This window comes from Crinia signifera, chromosome 5 (assembly GCF_055691185.1).
Source record: "Crinia signifera chromosome 5, ASM5569118v1, whole genome shotgun sequence".
In the NCBI taxonomy this organism is placed as follows: Eukaryota; Metazoa; Chordata; class Amphibia; order Anura; family Myobatrachidae; genus Crinia; species Crinia signifera.
Genome location: NC_139221.1, coordinates 333,213,241 through 333,231,628, shown reverse-complemented (window position 1 = coordinate 333,231,628; position 18,388 = coordinate 333,213,241). Strand labels below are relative to the sequence as shown.

The window sequence follows — 18,388 nt, the reverse complement described above, 5'->3', positions numbered from 1 at the left end:
TCCCTCTTGTCCTTATATTTGACCAACAACATATTTTCGGTGGATTGTGCCCTGCTTTCACCCTTTCTCAGTAATTGGGCAACGTGCGTTTTTGGGAGGCCTCTTTGGTTCTTGCGGCACAGTACCGCAAGCTGCTGTACCTCTTGAACCAAGGGCCTTAAACAGGGGGATGCTAGTGTAAAAGTTATCCACATAGAGGTGATAACCTTTATCCAGGAAGGGGTGCACTAAATCCCAGACAATCTTTCCACTAACACCTACGAGGGAGGGGGGGCATTCTGGCGGTTCAATTCTTGTGTCCTTCCCTTCATATACCCTAAACCTGTGGGTGTACCCTGAGGTACTTTCGCACAGCTTATACATTTTTATGCCATACCTTGCCCTCTTATTGGGAAGGTACTGGCGGAATTTAACCCTTCCTTTAAAATGTATCAGTGACTCGTCTACACAAATGAATTTTTCGGGGATGTACATCTCAGCAAATTTGGCGCTGAAATGATCAATGACCGGCCTGACTTTGAATAGCCGGTCAAAGGTGGGATCATCTCTGGGTGGGCACTGTGCATTATCGTTGTAATGCAAAAATTTAAGGATCGTCTCAAAACGAGTCCGGGTCATGGCCATACGATGAAGTGGGGTGCTGTACAGAACATCTGTACTCCAATATTGTCTAATTTCTGGCTTTTTAACTATGCCCATATGTAACACCAGACCCCAAAACGTCATCATCTCTACTGCATCTACAGGGGTCCACCTAGCAAATGATGACGTGGGGTTTTGGGCAATAAACTGCTGGGCATATAAATTACTTTGGCCCACCATTAAATTTATAAAATCATCAGAGAAAAAGACTTTGAAAAAGTCAATTTCTTTGAGGCCTGTAGTATCAAATTGGATTCCTGGGTTGGCCAAAAACTCAGGAACCTGGGTCTCAAAATTGTCTGGTGGTGGGGTCCATACGAGATCAATCATTGGGGGGGGGTCTCAGCTGCTCTACGGGGGCGTCTTTGAGGGGGTCCCTCATCACTAGAGGAGGAAGAGGAGCTTAAGACGAATGCAAATTCATCTCTTTCTTCACTGGCTGTGTCAGTGTCAGAGGCAATAAGGGCATATGCCTCCTCCACTGAAAACAGTCTTTGCGATGATTGGGACATTTTTATTATTTTTGTGTTTGTGTAAGTGTAGTGTTTCAACACGTGTATAGTGTAGGGGGGGGTACAAACTTTATTTCAACACGGGGGGTATGTAGTGTGTATGTAGTGCTTTAACACGTGTAAGTTAAAAGAAAAAAAAAAAAGCTCCTGCGCCAAAAATTGAGCACAGATGTTGGTCAGTAACGTCCGTCACTGATCAGCGCTCAGCGGCCACAGGACACCCACAAAATCACCGTGGGTGTAAAATTTTTTTTAAAAATAGACCCCACAGCACCCTCCAAAAAAAAAAAAAAACATTTAAAAAAACTTCTGATGAGTCAAAGGCAACAGGAATTTGATCCCAAAAAAAAAATTAGATCAACCCTGTGCCAAAAATGCTGATCAGTGATGTACGTCACTGATCAGCGCTCAGCGGCCACAGGACACCCACAAAATCACCGTGGGTGTTAAAAAAAAATTAAAAAATAGACCCCACAGCACCCTCCAAAAAAAATAAATAAAAAAAAACTGCTGATGAGTCAAAGGCAACAGGAATTTGATCCCAAAAAAAAAATTAGATCAACCCTGTGCCAAAAATGCTGATCAGTGATGTACGTCACTGATCAGCGCTCAGCGGCCACAGGACACCCACAAAATCACCGTGGGTGTAAAAATTTTTTCAAAAATAGACCCCAGAGCACCCTCCAAAAAAAAAAATTTTTTAAAAAAACTACTGATGAGTCAAAGGCAACAGGAATTTGATCCAAAAAAAAAAAATTAGATCAACCCTGTGCCAAAAATGCTGATCAGTGATGTACGTCACTGATCAGCGCTCAGCGGCCACAGGACACCCACAAAATCACCGTGGGTGTAAAAAAAAATTAAAAAATAGACCCCACAGCACCCTCCAAAAAAAATAAATAAAAAAAAACTGCTGATGAGTCAAAGGCAACAGGAATTTGATCCAAAAAAAAAAATTAGATCAACCCTGTGCCAAAAATGCTGATCAGTGATGTACGTCACTGATCAGCGCTCAGCGGCCACAGGACACCCACAAAATCACAGTGGGTGTAAAAATTTTTTTAAAAAAAAACCCCACAGCACCCTCAAAATAACAACAACTGCTGATCAGTGATGCAACACTGATTAGCAGTGAGGGGCAGCAGGCACACAACTTTTGGTGCAACCTGACAGGGTATATATAAAAAAAAAACCCTGCACCCCAAAAAAGTTGCTGATCAGTTAATTTATACTGATCAGCACAAAAGGGGGGCAGCAGGGGGCAGCAGAGACAAAATTATATCACACAATATTATATTCTCTGACACAATGACGCTGCAGCAGCAGCAGCACAAGCACCAGGAAGCAACAGCAGCTGGCAGCACGGATGCCACCAACGCTGATCAGGTCAGTATAAGGGGACAGATGGGCACGGAGACCGCTCTGCACGCTGTTCCTGACAGGAATGGCGGTTATTTTCTGTGAGGTGTAATGGCTGTGACCGACGGACCAATCACAGCCTTGGGGGCAGGTGGGGTGAGGTGGGGTGACCACCAGTGAGCCCTTTACACCCGGTGGTGATTGGTGCTGTACTTAACAGCACCAATCACCACCGATCCCTGTGTTACCGAGCGACGTTATTCGCCGGTACACAGAAAACGCTGTAATTGGCTGTTCACATTTGAACAGCCAATCACAGCGATCGCCGATGGGGGGGGGGGGGCAACGCCCCCCTGGGCCACGAGGGAAGATGTCTGCTGTCAGGGACAGCAGCCATCGTCCCTCTGTCACCGCGTCTATAGACGCGGTGACAGTTTACATTCATGACGTACATTTATGCCATGTGTCGGGAAGTACATCCCGACCATGACGAAAATGTACGTCAAATGTCGGGAAGGGGTTAATACAAGCTGTCCACCACTCAATATTCATACATACATACATCATATACCTGGTGCCGACCCTTTAGCTGTCTCTACATGCATTCTAAGATGTCATATTGGTCAGCCGGTGAAACTGTGTGGCACACGTCACCTAACATTAATAAGTCAACACTCTGTGGCAGCATTCCCCCACATGAAAGTAATATGGAGGAACCAGGACAGGTTTTCCTGATATAAGGGTTTCCAGGGCAGAGTCACCTTGCTCTTGATGGTGGATTATCTGCCCAAGTGATAGGTGGGGGTCTGTGGGCTATTGTAGGGACCATTGAAGCCTTTCCAACGGTCTGTGATCCTGAGATTGCCTGTACGTTTCTGCCTGTAATAACAATTGCACATGGATTTAACTTGCTATGTTGTGACCTGCTGTCTTCATCTGAGTCCCCGTGTTTGTGATCCTTGCCACAACTCAATATTTTATAATAAGCTATTTCTTAAAGTAGTATGTGGTGTCTTCACTTATGCACTAAGATTACCTCCGTTAGTCTTGTTCACATATACACAATACAAAAATACAACCTATAAATGAAGCGTGCAGATGTGGGGCACTGGAGGACCATATATACTAGCTATCTAATAATTAATATCTAATAATAAAGAGCAAGACCACATGCAATAAATACATAGGAAAGCAGAAATCGTTATGTACAGTAGACAAAAACTATAGGAAAATTCACTGAAAACATCAAAAGGATGTTCATTGGAACAAACTATTACTACACCATCCCCAAGATGCACAAAAGCCTACTCCAACTACCAGGCAGACCGATCATCTTCACCAGAAACTCAGTACATTTCAAAACTGCCCAATTCTTAGACTATCACCTAAAGCCCCTTATTCAGGCTAAACCTACGTATCTCAGGACACTACCACATGTATCAACAATCTGCAACTCCACACAGAATTACCCAAAGAAAGCATATAGCAGCTAGCACATCCAAGTCTGGAGGGACAGAGTGCACTATTTCTGGACTTTCCTCTTAATTAATGATTGCCATCATCTGTTCTAAACAGGTTAATTGATAAGAACGGTGTCACCACAGGTGCTGGCAATCCTACATTACCAGGGAAGCCCAGAAGCAGAGCATTGTGTCCTCCTGGAGAGGGGCATGCTGGGAGGTATGGATAATGTAGGATTACCAGCACCTGTGGGGAGCTAGGTAACTGATAAGAAAGGTGTCACCACAGGTGCTGGCAATCATACATTACCAGGGAAGTCCAGGAACAGAGCATTGTGTCCTCCTGGAGAGGGGCATGCTGGGAGGTATGGATAATGTATGATTGCCAGCATTGTGTCCTCCTGGAGAGGGGCATGCTGGGAGGTATGGATAATGTATGATTGCCATCACCTGTGGGAAGCTAGGTAACTGATAAGAAAGGTGTCACCACAGGTGCTGGCAATTATACATTACCAGGGAAGCCCAGGAACAGAGCATTGTGTCCTCCTGGAGAGAGTCATGGTGGGAGGTATGTATATACAGTGTATATATATATATATATATATATATATATATGCTGTGTGATATACAGTATATTATATGCTGTATGCTGTATGCTGTGTCATATATATATATACTGTGTTATATATACTGTGTGATTATATACAGTATATATATATATCTTCCAAAGTGCAATCCGGTACTCCACTGCAATGTAGAAAGGAAAGAGGGGTGCCTTGGCCGGTCCTATGCAGCCTTTTCGTGGGATATGACTCCCTGTGCCCGGCACTCACATACAACAAATAAAGACGACCTCCCTTTGTGAGGACAACGGGGGTTGTCCTGACGAAGGGAATAAATAAAATTCCCGAAACGTTGCAAAAAGACCTGTGTGAGGTCGTCTTTATTTGTTGTATGTGAGTGCCGGGCACAGGGAGTCATATCCCACGAAAAGGCTATATATATATATATATATATATATATATATATATATGTATTGGACGACCCGGCACTTCCAGTGGCATAAGTCAATCACCTGGGTGCCTTTGTAAGAATATATACGTGGATTAGATGCAAAACCCCCGGGGGTAGGACATCACACGGCACTCCAGGATTTGTGAAGAAAGGTTACTTTATTGGCAACAGTTTCGAGGCTCACAGCCTCTTCGTCAGGCTTACAGCAGGAATAAATCAAAAAGTGACAAGGTGCTTACCTAAATAGTGTATGAAAGGTCCTCCATCACCGTGGGTCGTGGGCGGCATCAGACGTCGGGGCGGAAGTGGCCGGAAGCCGCGCTGACGCACGGAGACACACCTCCGTCATTCCGGCTGTGGCTGCTAGGTTACAGAGGCGCTACAACCCGTTGCCATGCATACAGGAGAGCGCATGTAACGTTACCAGGGTTACCGGTGCCGCTGACCACACAGGTGGGGACTGGATAAAGTGCTGGTGCTAAAGTGCTGTGAAAAACTAAAACATGAACATACACCATATATATAAAATACATAGCAGCTGAAATATCTGAAAGTAATACATGAAACAATTTGGGGACAGATATGCACTGAGCATTGTCGACATACACAACTGACGTCTAGATTATGTCGACCATTTGTGTCAACAAAATATTTGTAAATAGTCCCGGAACATATAAACGGGGAAAGGAGAGCATCTGATTATTAGGATAGGGAGTTCCACATAATCCTCTCATTCAACCCTTTTGGGGCTACAGTGTCCAACTTAAAGATCCACCGTGCCTCAAGTCGCAATAACGCCTTTTGTCTGTCGCCTCCTCTAGGCATGGGGGGGACATGGTCGATAATATAATACTTTAACGAGGACAATGGGTGCTGCAGACGTTTAAAGTGAACCGCCACTGGTTGTTCCATGGGCCGATTCTCCAATGCAGCTCTGATAGCAGACCTGTGTTGGGCCATTCGTTCTTTAAATTCCCGTGTCGACATGCCGACATAGTAGAGGCCGCACGGGCATACTATGACGTATACAATAAATCTCGTACTGCATGTGAGAACATGCTTGATGGGGTAAGTTTTGTCAGTGTGCGGGTTTTTAAAGAAAGAGCAGGGAATTAGTTGTTGACATGTGGTGCACTTAATACACCTATAGCACCCGTTAGCTTTGCGTGTTATGTTTCTACTGGAGTCAAAGCCCGTTATGTCGGTTCGGACCAGTAGGTCCCTCAGATTTTTTCCTCGTCTGTAGCACGTCATCGGACGTATTTTGGAGAAGCAGGGTAGATTTTTATCCGTCGCCAAGATAGGCCACAGGGCTTTGCTTGCTGTTGGAATCAAGCTGCTGTTGGTATCAAATGTTGTTATCCATGGAAACACATCCTTATTTTTCTTCTTGTTGGACCCTACTGGATTCAGTAGGTCTTCTCTGTTGAGGCGTAACACTTTGTTCTTAGCTGTTATTAACTCCTGAAGTTTGTACCCTCGCTGGAGGAACTTGTATATGATGCCATCAATTTCTGTGGGAAGTAAAACAGGATCACTGCAAATACGGGCTGCTCTCAGCATTTGAGAATACGCTAACCCACGCTTCAGGGGCGGTGGGTGATGGCTACTGGCTAGTAGCAGCGTGTTTCTGTCAGTGTTCTTATAGAAGATGTTGGTTTTCAACTTGCCATTCTGAAGTGTGATTGATACATCAAGGAATTCGATATGTTCTCTATGCCAGTTGTATGTCAGCTTTATTGGCCCTGGCATGGAATTAATATCCCGCATCAGGTTGGTGAACTCCTCAGGGGGTCCCCTCCATAGCATAAAGAGATCATCGATAAATCTGCATAATAGGATGACATTTGAGCTCCTGATGTTTTCACTGAAGAAGTGGCGTTCTTGCTGTACCATGAAGGTGTTGGCATACGACGGTGCCACCGCCGATCCCATGGCACAGCCCTCTAGTTGCAGGTATATTTGGCCATCAAAGCGAAAGAAGTTGCGAGTTAAAACAAGTTCAAGCAGTTGGAGGTATAAGGTTTTATCAAATGGAAATGTATCCCCTATTGATTCCAGGAATTGGTGCATTGCCAGCAGTCCCTGGTCATGGGGAATAGAAGTGTATAATGAGGTTACGTCCATAGTACACATAATTGTATCCAGAGGTAATTCAGGTCATTTACGTAGCCGATTGAGAAAGTCGGTCGTGTCTCTGAGGTGTGTTTCCTGTTGGATTACATATGGCTGAATCAAAGTGTCCAATAGTTGTGATATTGGTTGAAACAGACTGCCCTTGGCAGATATTATTGGGCGACCGGGTGGTGAAGTGGCATTTTTATGTATTTTCGGTACACTGTATAATATCGGGAGGATGGGATGACTGGTGGTGAGTGACTCCATGAGTTTCTTGCTGATTTTGTTTTCAATCACTGCAGTTTGCAGGAGTGCTGTCAATTCCTTTTTATATTTTTCCGTTGGATCTATGTATAACTTTTTATATACTTTGGCGTCAGCTAGTTGTCTGCTTAGCTCATCTCTGTATGCACTCAGGTCTTGTATGACAATTGCCCCGCCTTTGTCAGCGGGGCGAATGGTTATACTTTTGTCTGCTTGAAGAGATTTTAAAGCATTTTGCTCTTTGTTGGAGAGATTGGGATGGGATGGCACACTGGCTGCTTTAAATCGATCCATGGAGGAATTTAGGAGTCGCGTATATGTTTTGATTGAAGAATTTTGCGAGATGGGGTCAAAGGTGGAGTGGCTGTGCGTCTGTATGAATCTGGCTGTTGGAGTGACGTCATCAGATTGGTTGGAGAATTGAAAATGTTCTTTAAGACGGAGCTTACGACCGAGTTGGTGCATATCCATTTGCCAGTTAAAGGGGTCATGTCTATTTGAGGGGATGAATGAGAGTCCTTTGTTAAGTACCCCTTCCTCCTCTATTGACAGTGGTCTTGTGGATAAATTGAAGACTGCCTTTACTGGCGGCCTGTGGGCTTTGAAGTTCCTCTCCCCCTGGCCCCCGCGGCGGGTTCTTTTTTGCCGCGGCCTTTTCTGGTTGTTACCCCTAAAGGGGGACGTTTACTGGATAAGCTCTCATCAGATTCATTTGGCATAAAGTCACTATCTGATTGTGATGATACTGCTGTTTGTGTTGGATCCTGCCTTCTAGACCTCCAGGTACTACGTGGTTGGTACCTGGTATATCGGGGCTGTGGTTCATTGCCGGTTAACCATCGATAAACTTGGTTTGATTCGTAGTCATTTTCGACGGCAGTCAATTTAGTCTTCTTGAATCTCAAGAGGTTCTTGCGATAAGTATCACATTGGACCTTTAGTTTGTTAGACCAGCTATCGAACTCCGATGATGCCAGGATGTCCCGATGTTCTACAGAGATTTTTGTGATTTTTTCTTTTGTCTTGGCCAGTTCTTTGCCCACTTCCTCCACCACCAGCACCATCAAGTCCAGACTGCATTTATTGAGCACGGCTACCCAACGCCTGCAGAATTCTGGACTTGATCTGCCGATGGTGGGGACATTGCGAACTCTAAATCCCCGTGGGATCAGTTTTTGACGATAATAGTCAGATAATGACTGTCCATGCTGTTGGTAGTCGATCTCACGTCGTTTGAGTTTAAGCATGGTGTGGTATATGTCCTCCACATCCACTGATTGTTGGGTCTCCTCAGCAAATAATACGTGGGCTACTTCATCCTCCGAGAAGGTGAGTGTCTCACCACGTGGGGTGACAGCTATCCCCGAGTTTCCCGTCGGTGTTTGTGAGGAATCCATTGTAGATGGTATGGGCTGCTAATGCAGGTAGCGTTCCTTCCTCAAATTGTTTCATGTATTACTTTCAGATATTTCAGCTGCTATGTATTTTATATATATGGTGTATGTTCATGTTTTAGTTTTTCACAGCACTTTAGCACCAGCACTTTATCCAGTCCCCACCTGTGTGGTCAGCGGCACCGGTAACCCTGGTAACGTTACATGCGCTCTCCTGTATGCATGGCAACGGGTTGTAGCGCCTCTGTAACCTAGCAGCCACAGCCGGAATGACGGAGGTGTGTCTCCGTGCGTCAGCGCGGCTTCCGGCCACTTCCGCCCCGACGTCTGATGCCGCCCACGACCCACGGTGATGGAGGACCTTTCATACACTATTTAGGTAAGCACCTTGTCACTTTTTGATTTATTCCTGCTGTAAGCCTGACGAAGAGGCTGTGAGCCTCGAAACTGTTGCCAATAAAGTAACCTTTCTTCACAAATCCTGGAGTGCCGTGTGATGTCCTACCCCCGGGGGTTTTGCATCTAATCCACGTATATATATATATATATATATTCACACCGTGTGGTGTTGAGACAATCTGACCTCACATTTCTTCTGTTCTCTTTCAGTGCTCTGAAGATGGATAGACCCCAGGTGACAGGTCAGTGACATTATTGGCAGAGGGTACAGCACACCTCCCACCTTGCGCTTTACTCTGTATTACTGTATATTACCACCACCGCCAGTCAGGGCCGCCAAGAGGGGGGGGGGGGGGCAATTACAGTGTACCTGGGCCAGGGCCTGTCAGGGGGGCCTGGGTCCAGAGTCAGACACACACACACAGTTATTTTTTAAACTTATTGTGGCAGCAGGTGCGGCGGGTGCTAGGTCAGCCGTGTAGCGTGGTTGCAGCTGGAGCGTGGGTGGGCATGGCCGGGTATAAGGAGGTGTTGGAGAGCGGGTCAGCTGTCACTTTGTGTGCAGTGGCAGCAGTCTTCCACCACTGTGGAGCTCAGTACAGACACTCTTGTGAAAGGATGATTTCATCATCCCGCGAGTCTGTGTTTCTGCAGCTGTCTGGGACCGGATGCTGCAGCCTGGCCATAGGGAGGAGAAGGTGCAGTGGAGGAGCTTGCGAGTCTGTGTGTCTGCAGCAGCCTGGGACCGGATGCTGCAGCCTGGCCATAGGGAGGAGAAGGTGCAGTGGAGGAGCTCGCGAGTCTGTGTGTCTGCAGCAGCCTGGGTCGGATGCTGCAGCCTGGCCATAGGGAGGAGAAGGTGCAGTGGAGGAGCTTGCGAGTCTGTGTGTCTGAAGCAGCCTGGGTCGGATGCTGCAGCCTGGCCATAGGGAAGAGAAGGTGCAGTGGAGGAGCTCACGAGTCTGTGTGTCTGCAGCTGTCTGGGACCGGATGCTGCAGCCTGGCCATAGGGAGGAGAAGGTGCAGTGGAGGAGCTTGCGAGTCTGTGTGTCTGCAGCAGCCTGGGTCGGATGCTGCAGCCTGGCCATAGGGAGGAGAAGGTGCAGTGGAGGAGCTCGCGAGTCTGTGTGTCTGAAGCAGCCTGGGTCGGATGCTGCAGCCTGGCCATAGGGAAGAGAAGGTGCAGTGGAGGAGCTCGCGAGTCTGTGTGTCTGCAGCTGTCTGGGACCGGATGCTTCAGCCTGGCCATAGGGAGGGGAAGTTGCAGTGGAGGAGCTCGCGAGTCTGTGTGTCTGCAGCTGTCTGGGACCGGATGCTTCAGCCTGGCCATAGGGAGGGGAAGGTGCAGTGGAGGAGCTCGTGAGTCTATGTGTCTGCAGCTGCCTGGGACCGGATGCTGCAGCCTGGCCATAGGGAGGAGAAGGTGCAGTGGAGGAGCTCGCGAGTCTGTGTGTCTGCAGCAGCCTGGGTCGGATGCTGCAGCCTGGCCATACAGAGAAGAAGGTGCAGTGGAGGAGCTCACGAGTCTGTGTGTCTGCAGCTGTCTGGGACCGGATGCTGCAGCCTGGCCATAGGGAGGAGAAGGTGCAGTGGAGGAGCTCGCGAGTCTGTGTGTCTGCAGCAGCCTGAGTCGGATGCTGCAGCTTGGCCATAGGGAGGAGAAGGTGCAGTGGAGGAGCTCACGAGTCTGTGTGTCTGCAGCAGCCTGGGTCTGATGCTGCAGCCTGGCCATAGGCAGAAGAAGGTGCAGTGGAGGAGCTCACGAGTCTATGTGTGTGCAGCAGCCTGGGACCGGATGCTGCAGCCTGGCCATAGGGAGGAGAAGGTGCAGTGGAGGAGCTTGCGCGTCTGTGTGTCTGCAGCAGCCTGGGACCGGATGCTGAGGAGCTCGCGAGTCTATGTGTGTGCAGCAGCCTGGGTCGGATGCTGCAGCCTGGCCATAGGGCGGAGAAGATGCAGTGGAGGAGCTCGCGAGTCTATGTCTGTGCAGAAGCCTGGGACCGGATGCTGCAGCCTGGCCCTAGGGAGGAGAAGGTGCAGTGGAGGAGCTCACGAGTCTGTGTGTCTGCAGCCGTCTGGGACCGGATGCTGCAGCCTGGCCATAGGGAGGAGAAGGTGCAGTGGAGGAGCTCACGAGTCTGTGTGTCTGCAGCTGTCTGGGACCGGATGCTGCAGCCTGGCCATAGGGAGGAGAAGGTGCAGTGGAGGAGCTCACGAGTCTGTGTGTCTGCAGCAGCCTGGGACCAGATGCTGCAGCCTGGCCATACAGAGAAGAAGGTGCAGTGGAGGAGCTCACGAGTCTGTGTGTCTGCAGCAGCCTGGGACCAGATGCTGCAGCCTGGCCATACAGAGAAGAAGGTGCAGTGGAGGAGCTCACGAGTCTGTGTGTCTGCAGCTGTCTGGGACCGGATGCTGCAGCCTGGCCATAGGGAGGAGAAGGTGCAGTGGAGGAGCTTGCGAGTCTGTGTGTCTGAAGCAGCCTGGGTCGGATTCTGCAGCCTGGCCATAGGGAGGAGAAGGTGCAGTGGAGGAGCTCGCGAGTCTGTGTGTCTGCAGCTGTCTGGGACCGGATGCTTCAGCCTGGCCATAGGGAGGGGAAGGTGCAGTGGAGGAGCTCGCGAGTCTTTGTGTGTGCAGCAGCCTGGGACCGGATGCTGCAGCCTGGCCATAGGGAGGAGAAGGTGCAGTGGAGGAGCTCGTGAGTCTATGTGTCTGCAGCTGCCTGGGACCGGATGCTGCAGCCTGGCCATAGGGAGGAGAAGGTGCAGTGGAGGAGCTCGCGAGTCTGTGTGTCTGCAGCAGCCTGGGTCGGATGCTGCAGCCTGGCCATACAGAGAAGAAGGTGCAGTGGAGGAGCTCACGAGTCTGTGTGTCTGCAGCTGTCTGGGACCGGATGCTGCAGCCTGGCCATAGGGAGGAGAAGGTGCAGTGGAGGAGCTCGCGAGTCTGTGTGTCTGCAGCAGCCTGAGTCGGATGCTGCAGCTTGGCCATAGGGAGGAGAAGGTGCAGTGGAGGAGCTCACGAGTCTGTGTGTCTGCAGCAGCCTGGGTCTGATGCTGCAGCCTGGCCATAGGCAGAAGAAGGTGCAGTGGAGGAGCTCACGAGTCTATGTGTGTGCAGCAGCCTGGGACCGGATGCTGCAGCCTGGCCATAGGGAGGAGAAGGTGCAGTGGAGGAGCTTGCGCGTCTGTGTGTCTGCAGCAGCCTGGGACCGGATGCTGAGGAGCTCGCGAGTCTATGTGTGTGCAGCAGCCTGGGTCGGATGCTGCAGCCTGGCCATAGGGCGGAGAAGATGCAGTGGAGGAGCTCGCGAGTCTATGTCTGTGCAGAAGCCTGGGACCGGATGCTGCAGCCTGGCCCTAGGGAGGAGAAGGTGCAGTGGAGGAGCTCACGAGTCTGTGTGTCTGCAGCCGTCTGGGACCGGATGCTGCAGCCTGGCCATAGGGAGGAGAAGGTGCAGTGGAGGAGCTCACGAGTCTGTGTGTCTGCAGCTGTCTGGGACCGGATGCTGCAGCCTGGCCATAGGGAGGAGAAGGTGCAGTGGAGGAGCTCACGAGTCTGTGTGTCTGCAGCAGCCTGGGACCAGATGCTGCAGCCTGGCCATACAGAGAAGAAGGTGCAGTGGAGGAGCTCACGAGTCTGTGTGTCTGCAGCTGTCTGGGACCGGATGCTGCAGCCTGGCCATAGGGAGGAGAAGGTGCAGTGGAGGAGCTTGCGAGTCTGTGTGTCTGCAGCAGCCTGGGTCGGATGCTGCAGCCTGGCCATAGGGAGGAGAAGGTGCAGTGGAGGAGCTTGCGAGTCTGTGTGTCTGAAGCAGCCTGGGTCGGATTCTGCAGCCTGGCCATAGGGAGGAGAAGGTGCAGTGGAGGAGCTCGCGAGTCTGTGTGTCTGCAGCTGTCTGGGACCGGATGCTTCAGCCTGGCCATAGGGAGGGGAAGGTGCAGTGGAGGAGCTCGCGAGTCTGTGTGTCTGCAGCAGCCTGGGTCGGATGCTGCAGCCTGGCCATAGGGAGGAGAAGGTGCAGTGGAGGAGCTTGCGAGTCTGTGTGTCTGCAGCTGTCTGGGACCGGATGCTGCAGCCTGGCCATAGGGAGGAGAAGGTGCAGTGGAGGAGCTTGCGAGTCTGTGTGACTGCAGCAGCCTGGGTCGGATGCTGCAGCCTGGCCATAGGGAGGAGAAGGTGCAGTGGAGGAGCTCGCGAGTCTTTGTGTGTGCAGCAGCCTGGGACCGGATGCTGCAGCCTGGCCATAGGGAGGAGAAGGTGCAGTGGAGGAGCTCGTGAGTCTATGTGTCTGCAGCTGCCTGGGACCGGATGCTGCAGCCTGGCCATAGGGAGGAGAAGGTGCAGTGGAGGAGCTCGTGAGTCTGTGTGTGTGCAGCAGCCTGGGACCGGATGCTGCAGCCTGGCCATAGGGAGGGGAAGTTGCAGTGGAGGAGCTCGCGAGTCTGTGTGTCTGCAGCTGTCTGGGACCGGATGCTTCAGCCTGGCCATAGGGAGGGGAAGGTGCAGTGGAGGAGCTCGCGAGTCTGTGTGTCTGCAGCAGCCTGGGACCGGATGCTGGAGCCTGGCCATAGGGAGGAGAAGGTGCAGTGGAGGAGCTCGTGAGGCTGAGCTCGCTGCTTGAGCTGAGTAAAAAAAGTCTGCTCTTTAAGTAAATGTTTCTGCCCTGCCTGGCTTAATACATATATAGATATTATCATGGGCGGTTTTGGTGCCTCCCTGTTGCTTATTAGTTTTTTTTTTTGCAATTTTTTTTGGTACTTGTGTATTATCCGGGCGCCCGATATATCACATCGTATGCCACTACTTAAGGCATGCGGTGCGATGTGATGGGACCTGATTTCAGGGGTTTTAAAACCCCACTGTACAATTTTTATATCGCATTGCATCGCATGCCATTATAATGGCATGCGATGCGACGCGATCATGCCCGATTTGGGCTTATTCCAATGTTAAATGCCCCTCATACCATATTTTTGCTTGTACTCCCACCCTGATGGGTAATGACTATGTTATCACCCCCATTGTTAACGCCACCCCACTATCAACGCCAACCCAAAGCATGGTGAGCGCAGCGAGCCCGCGAGGGGAGGTGGTACGTGTCCTCTAACTTTTTCATACCCCCACTATCCACGTTGGCGTGGAGTTGATTGTATATAGTGTGGCGAGCCACCGAGCCCGAAGCGTGGCGAGCGCACGCAGAATATATGTGAAGTAATCCGCGTCCCCTAGCGGGGCTCGCTGCGTTCGCCACACTATATAAAATCGACTCCATGCCGATGTGGATAGTGGGGGTATAAAAAGGTCGGAGGACGCGTACCGCTGCCCCTCGTTAGAAATACCATCCCCTCTTTGCTCATAGTCAGATCACAATGCTCAGACATAGTTATAGAGCGAGTGCATAGACTCAGGAATGGTAAACCTCAAGATCACGCTAGGCCGAGGGTGATTTTTTAGAGAGGTAGAAAGTTGTTGAAAATCAATAGCATTAGTATTTATGTGGGTTAGAGGAGGCTTGCATGATTTAGGCATTATAGAATTTGGAGAAATGGAGGAGGTTGAGAAGGTGATAAGGTTGTGATCCGAGAGAGGGAATGGGGCGTTAGTGAATTCAGAAACAGAGCATAGCCTAGTAAATACCAGATCAAGGCAGTGGCCGTCCTTGTGAGTAGTAATAATAATAATAATAATAATAATAATGATATTTATATAGCACTTTTCTCCCAATAGGACTCAAAGTGCTTCACACATTGTCTTTACAGCTCAATATACACAACAAGCTTAACAATAGATGTCAGTGAAATGCTGAGTAAATAGGAATGTCTTTAGTCTATTTTTAAAGGATTCTATAGTGGGCGCTTCTCGCACTGTGCGAGGAAGAGAGTTCCACAGAGTTGGAGCAGCAAAGTTGAAAGCTCGACCCCCAGATGAATTCAGGGAGATTCTGGGTACTGTTAGTAGTCCTTCTTCAGTGGATCCTAGTAATCGAGTAGGAGAGTAAGGGATCAGCAGCTGCTGCAGGTACCTTGGGCCCTGGTCATGTAGGGCCTTGAAAGTGAGTAAGCCAATCTTGAAAACAATTTGCCATTTTACAGGTAGCCAGTGAGGGGTGTAGAGAATGGGAGTTATGTGGCTGGAGCGGGGCTGGTTAGTTAATATTCGGGCGGCTGCATTTTGTACCAGCTTCTGATGAAACCGTCAGTAATAGGAGGACGGAGAAACGCGTCAAGACGTATTCTATTCCGACCGTGATTACCATCCAGACTGCCTTATTGTTCACATCGTGCTTCCCACTGTTGGACTGCTCCTACAAACAGCTAAAGGTGTACCATCCCAGTGACCGCGGCTCAGGTGCGCACAGACGTCTACATCATCTGATCGTCCGGGTTTTTGTCCACTCTCCAGCAGCATCAGCTCCCAGCGTTAGCTCTCTCTACATCAGAGCCACGCTGGTTGTTAGCAGACAGCTGAGACCCGTCCTAAGACGCCTGCTCCCGGTACCGGCTCACGCACCATCGGAGCAACACCGGTAGTAGCAGGTGTCCGCATGGAAATAAGATCATCGCCGCACCTACCCGCAGGAAGCAAATGGTAATATAAAATTACGTTTAAAACTAAGGAGCACCACTTCTTTGATATCTATCAGCAGTTCACCTGCACATATCGCTACAAAAGGAACTATTACACTGACTTCCTTAAGAACTGCTTCAACTTAAGGCTTAACTAATTTAACTGGTTAAATCATATAAGGTTCATGGTCGGATTTTAAATGAATGTCTAGTGCTTATTGCACATATTTTTAGTAATTTATTGTTTGTCTGTTTTTTTATAATGTATTAAATGAATTTTCATTATTCCAGTAAAAATATAAACTTGATCAACACAGTGCGCTCTCTCTTTTTTTTTTTTTTTTTTTTTATATTTTTTTTATATTTTGTACCAGCTGCAATTCTTTTGATGGGAGACCCAGGTAGAGAGCATTGCAGTAGTCTAGGCGTGATGATATAAATGCATGTATGACTTTAGGCAGGTCTTCTGAGCAAATTAAGTACTTTATTCAGGCTATATTCCTTAGATGATAGAATGAGGATTTGATTGTGGCTGACATCTGATGTTTAAGTGTCAGGCCATTATCCAGGACTATACCAAGATTCCGCACATGATCAGAGTTTTTTAGTGCTGTGCCCCACAGCGTAAGACCTGTCAGTTGGCGATGCTGTTGTCTTGTCCTGTGATTTATCATCAGGACTTCTGTTTTATCTGGGTTCAGTCTCAGCCAACTGGCACTCATCCACTCCTGGAGCTCAGCTAGGCAGCCATTTAAGGTTGTTATTGTGTTATCGGTGCCTGGAGCAAAGGACAGGTACAGTTGTGTATCATCTGCATAGCAGAGGTAGACCAGGCCATGACGTCTGATTATGTCACCCAGTGGGAGCATGTATACTGCAAAAAGCATGGGAGATAGTATAGAGCCCTGTGGGACACCACGAGACAACGGCACTGGTGGTGAAGAGTATACTCCCAATGAAACTCTCTGTGACCTGCCAGCAAGAAATGATTTGAACCAGCTAAGGACTGTGCCATCCAGACCACATAAATTCTTCAGGCGCTGAATTAGAATCCCGTGGTCAATGGTGTCAAATGCTGCAGAGAGGTCCAGAAGGATTAGGATTGAACAGTGTCCTCTATCCCTTGCATTTAGAAGATCATTGAGCAAACATACCAGAGCTGTTTCTGTGCTGTGTCTTCTCCTGAAACCTGGTGGGAATGGATCATAAATGTCATTGGTTGATAGGTGGGTCACTAGTTGAGTTGCAACCACTTTCTCAATAACCCTTCCTAGAAAAGGAATATTTGATACTGGCCTGTAGTTGGTCATGTAGTCAGGGTCCAAATTAGATATCATTTGAAAGGAACTCTGTTTTCTTGCGGGTGATTGTTGATTGGTATTTTCCAATGTGTTTGATTAGATTTCATTTATCCTCTGCCAGGTTTATCTTCCTCCATAATCTTTCAAGTATACAACCTCTTTTCTTGAGATCAGGAATACTGTTGTCGATACTTGTGTAGTTTTTATGTTGGCAGTTACGTAGTCAGAGTACCATCCCTGTCAGAATCAGCGTAGTGTTCCCGCGGCCAGCGTAGTCAGCATCCCTGTCAGTCCGAAGCGTGGTGAGCAGACGCGGAATACACGTCAAGTAATCTGCATCCCCTCACGAGGCTTGCCATGCTTTGGGCTCGGTGGCTCACTGCGCTCATCACACTTTAGAAAATCAACTTCACACCGACGTGGATAGTGAGGGTATGAACATGTCGGGAGGACGCGTACCGCGTCCCCTCGCGGGGCTTGTCATGCTTCAGGCTAGCATGGATAGTGGGGGTTTGAAATGGAGGCATTTGCTAGTATGTAATGTGGAGCACCTGCAAATGCCTCCTTTATTGTACATGAGACGCACCCCTCTTTGTGCAGGAGACGCACGCACTACCGAACCCCTAACCTTGTCCTTCTCCCTGAATCGGACATGGGCAGGGTTGCCATACCCTGACGCAAGAATTACTGAGACGCACAAGCTTCTGAGATGCTCGTGTGTCTCATACAGATGGAGCGCTTCTCAGCCGGTGCTCGCATGATCCCCTCTCCACTGGCGTCCGCCAGCACAGGGGATCTGGTGGTTACCGGCAGTGTGAGAGGCTCTCTCGCTAGGCTTGCCAGGGGCACCGGGGAGAGAGCTGCAGCTCCCGGGGACAGTACAGTGACTACGCTGCCTGACGGGGACACTACATTGACTACGCTAGGCAGCCTTTTGGCTATGTTGACAACGTAGCTTAGCCTACACTGAAAACGTAGCGTAGTCTGCCACTGTGAAACTACACAAGTGCCCTGTTGACAAACCAGGGTGCTTGATGGTGTGGTTTGCAGGGACATATACGCACAGGGGCGATAGTATGCCGCTGTCACAGCCCTGTTATAATAATGGACTATGGAAAATGGATCTTTACAAGTCCCCATTACTGCCGAGAGGTCCAAGTTAGCTGCTAGGGCCTAAGGAGTCATACCCCTACTTGGGCGATATCTGGTCAATACCATGGGCAAAGATCTATTTTGAGGGGTTGCCACTGAGAACCATATTGAGTGGTGGTCTGACCATGTGACTAGGTTTATCTTTAGGTCAGAGACTTCTAATCCAATCTGGAAGACAAGTTTAAGAGTGTGACCACTCTTAGA

The 18,388-nt window shown here is 49.2% G+C and overlaps 1 protein-coding gene across 1 annotated transcript in view; it reads left to right on the top strand.

The window, feature by feature from the left end:
* WDR97 (WD repeat domain 97) overlaps positions 1-18,388 on the top strand; it is a 305,848-nt gene that overhangs the window by 20,913 nt on the left and 266,547 nt on the right. Inside the window, exon 2 of the mRNA XM_083145263.1 lies at positions 9,373-9,404. Coding sequence (XP_083001389.1) covers positions 9,383-9,404 — 22 coding nt within the window. The 5' untranslated portion in view covers positions 9,373-9,382. The remainder of the gene's footprint in view (positions 1-9,372; positions 9,405-18,388) is intronic.